At 30.9% G+C, this 3,280-nt stretch overlaps 1 protein-coding gene and 1 pseudogene across 13 annotated transcripts in view; one reads left to right on the top strand and one right to left on the bottom strand.

Annotated features, from left to right (window-relative positions):
- LOC105298868 (histone-lysine N-methyltransferase SETDB2) overlaps positions 1–3,280 on the bottom strand; it is a 102,847-nt gene that overhangs the window by 82,310 nt on the left and 17,257 nt on the right. For all 13 annotated transcript variants that reach the window (XR_002782819.1, XM_023536702.1, XM_023536696.1 and 10 more), the window contains one exon: positions 3,148–3,244. Coding sequence is in view for 12 of the 13 variants with exons in the window: in XM_023536702.1 (XP_023392470.1) it covers positions 3,148–3,244 (97 nt within the window). In the remaining variant the exon portion in view is untranslated. The remainder of the gene's footprint in view (positions 1–3,147; positions 3,245–3,280) is intronic.
- LOC111745865 lies at positions 2,495–2,613 on the top strand (annotated as a pseudogene).

Genomic DNA, 3,280 nt, shown 5'->3' with positions numbered 1-3,280 from the left:
GGGGCAAGCCCATTTTCACCATATCTATTAGCCAAAGCTACATACCTGGTACATCTCTCATAAATTATACTACTTAAGCTGGCTTGAAGAGATGTGTATTCCTGACAGACCAAAGTACTTGACTAAGAAAAAGAATTAAGCCAGGGTTCCTAACAACACAAAAGCAGATATACTTGTAAAAGAATTATCATTGGAATAAATTTATTTTTACATTGACCTATGTCATAGCTCGCTTATATGGAGTGAAAATTAAATTAAAAATAAAATTCGGAAAACCAGTTTCCTATCAGACCTAGGATTTTTCACTTTGGTTTGCCATTGACAAACTGTATGACACTGAATAATTCAGCTGGAGTTGAGAACCTGTGTCTTAAGTTATTCACTATTTAGTTTGCCAGTCTCACTGACTACTGGCCTGCTAAGGGTTTAACTACTGAAAGCAAAACAAGTAATCAACTCATGATCTACAGAGGAAATACAAAAAAATTATTTAACCATAATACTGGTCAAGAATGGAATGTGGCCTTGGAATTCATAATAGCTAAGGAAGAAAATCCCAAGCCTAATTAGACATGTCCCTTCATGTGGAAAGATCTCAGAAAGTTCAACTCAAAGTTAGGTATGATTTCACAGATAAAGCCTCTGAGTGGGAATACAGTAAAGAATTTTAAGTTCTAAGGAAATCGAGTTCTGATTATGCAATTACGAATAATCCTAATGAGATGGGAAAGCAGCTAAGCCAATTTAATTTCTCCAGGAAGCTCAGATTTTTAAAAGAATATGTATAAAATAAAGAGAGGAGACCAATTATGGATACAAAATATTGGCATGAATCTATAAGAAAAGTGCCACAAAGGCTCAAGCTTACTAAGGATTCCAAAAATGCTAATAAAACAATAAAACTTTTAAAACTATGTTTGGAATAAGACAATCTGTTAAAGGAAAGACTATATAACAGACTGATATATAGTCTCTCTATATATCAGAAATATATATCTGTTATCAGGTTGACTGATAACAGAAAGAGGGGCTCAAAAACAATTTGCCTTTGTGTTTTCTACCTATAAGTTGGAAAGACCAGACAAAGATGAAAAGAAACTAAAGTCTGTGATAGTTAAAAATAGGTCTTAGAAAACTAGTTTATTGAAACACATTTAAGATTTAATGCCTAAAAAATTTAAATCTCAAGGTCTTGAAAAAAATATCAAATATGAATAAAAAATGGAAAAATGTGGCTGATTTTTTTTTTTAAAAAGGAATATTCCAGAAAGCACAGAATGATTAGCTTATTATTCTGATACCTAAACAATTCTAGAAAAGAGAATCAAGCATGCGACTTAAATACTTAGGATGTGAAAAGCCAATATGGACTATGTAGAAAAAGTTCAAATTAACCTAACTACCCTTTTTGGTAAGGTTTGATAAAGTTTGGTAATGATACAGAATGTTATAGCAGTGAATCTGGATTCCTTATGATAGTCTTGAGAGTAAAACAGAGAAGTGTAGGTGGGACGATGATAGAGGTAAGGTAAATAAATTCACAGGTGGCTGAACAGTTCTTTCTGAAGACTAATGAAGTCTCTAGTAGTTAGCTATAATAAAGACTAGAAAGCTGATTTAATATATTTGTGCAAGATGAAAAGCTAGAAAGAAAATAGGTAAGAGATTCAAAATTCAAAAGGACTCTGATAAGCTAAGATAAACTTAAAACCAAAAAGGGAGACACTTAACAAAAATAAACCAACTCCTGACTGCAGGCTTAAAATATAATTATCTAAATATAAGATGGGGACCATGTTTGGTGGTAATTTATGAAAAAAAATCTTATATTTTAGTGATTTAGAGTAACTTAGTTTGTTTTTACAAGGTAATGAAATTTTATGCTGTATATCAGGTCAGAATTCAGCTACTGAAATGGCCAGCTTTAAAACTGTGAACTAGCTTTCTGTGAGAGCATTTTAAAATAAGTTTCATGAATCTTTTAGACTCAAATTATAATGACATCTCTAATATTTGTAAATGTAAATTCTATATAATAGTGACAATCTACAACTCTCAGAAACACTGAAAAGAAAAAAAAGAATCTTATGTTGACAATTTTTTTGTCAATTTAACATGCAGCTGAAAGGACAATCAACTTAATAACTTTCTAAGGACACTTTTTTATTTTTTGAAATTCTGTTCCCTGTCCTAGCATAAAACACTTTCAGAAACTTTCCTTTTCCTAGTACTTGAAAGCTTTAGTACAGGGATTACACACTAAAAATAAAGACTGAGTGTCAACAGTGTCAGATTTTGTCTTACACAATTCTACTTTATGCTGAGGAATCTTTATTGAAATTAGTGGTAAAAGAAGAAAGGTCAGAAAAATTTAGCCTATTCTCATAAACTTTCTGATACTAATTTAGAGCTGTTATTCATTTGAAAAGTGAACTGATATTGAAAGAAATATTTTTGACCCTTTTTAATACTTTACTTTAAAATAATCCAGGAAGTCTAAGGCCACACCACCCTAAACAAGCCCGATCCCATCTGATCTCAGAAGCTAAGCAGGGTTGGGCCTGGTTAGTACTTAAATGGGAGACCACCTAGGAAGACCAGGTGCTATAGATGTAAAAAAATAAAAAATAAGGGATTATAAGCTGACAAGGTCCTTGTGATCTGTGAGGTCAACCAAGGTTGCCTCACCTAAAATAAATAAATAAATAAATAGATAGATAGATAGATAGATAAAATAAATGAATGAATGAATGAATAAATAAATAAATAAATAAATAGATAAACAGATAGATAGATAGATAAATAAATAAATAATCCAGGAAAAAGAATTCCCTAGTTAAAAAGCAATAACAAACTTGGTAGATTTTAGTCTATTAGTAATATACACAACGACATCTTAAGCTAAATTTTATTAAAAGACTTAGTTACCTAAGGATATTAACAAATAATCTATTAAGGGACTTTTAGATTAGTCCCTTGCAGGATAAGGGACTTTTATCCTACATAAAATACTAAAATTTACAACTTTTAAAGCTTTTAATGAGAAAGGGTTTTTTTTCCTACCTACTCTTCTGTCAAATGATTAGAAAGAGTAAATCTGGGAGCAAAAACATTAAAAACATAAATAAATTTAATTTATATACATACAGAACTGCATAGTCTTCTGAAAAGGAGTCTTCATTTGATGTGGAAGGCAATGAAACTGATTTGTTTTCCTGTTCATTCTGGGTCATGGAATTATGATCTACATAAAAAAGGTACCAACATGAGTAAAAAGTAC

This window comes from Pteropus vampyrus, unplaced genomic scaffold, assembly GCF_000151845.1.
Source record: "Pteropus vampyrus isolate Shadow unplaced genomic scaffold, Pvam_2.0 Scaffold167, whole genome shotgun sequence".
Taxonomy (NCBI): domain Eukaryota; kingdom Metazoa; phylum Chordata; class Mammalia; order Chiroptera; family Pteropodidae; genus Pteropus; species Pteropus vampyrus.
This window is presented reverse-complemented; position numbering and strand designations above follow the sequence as displayed.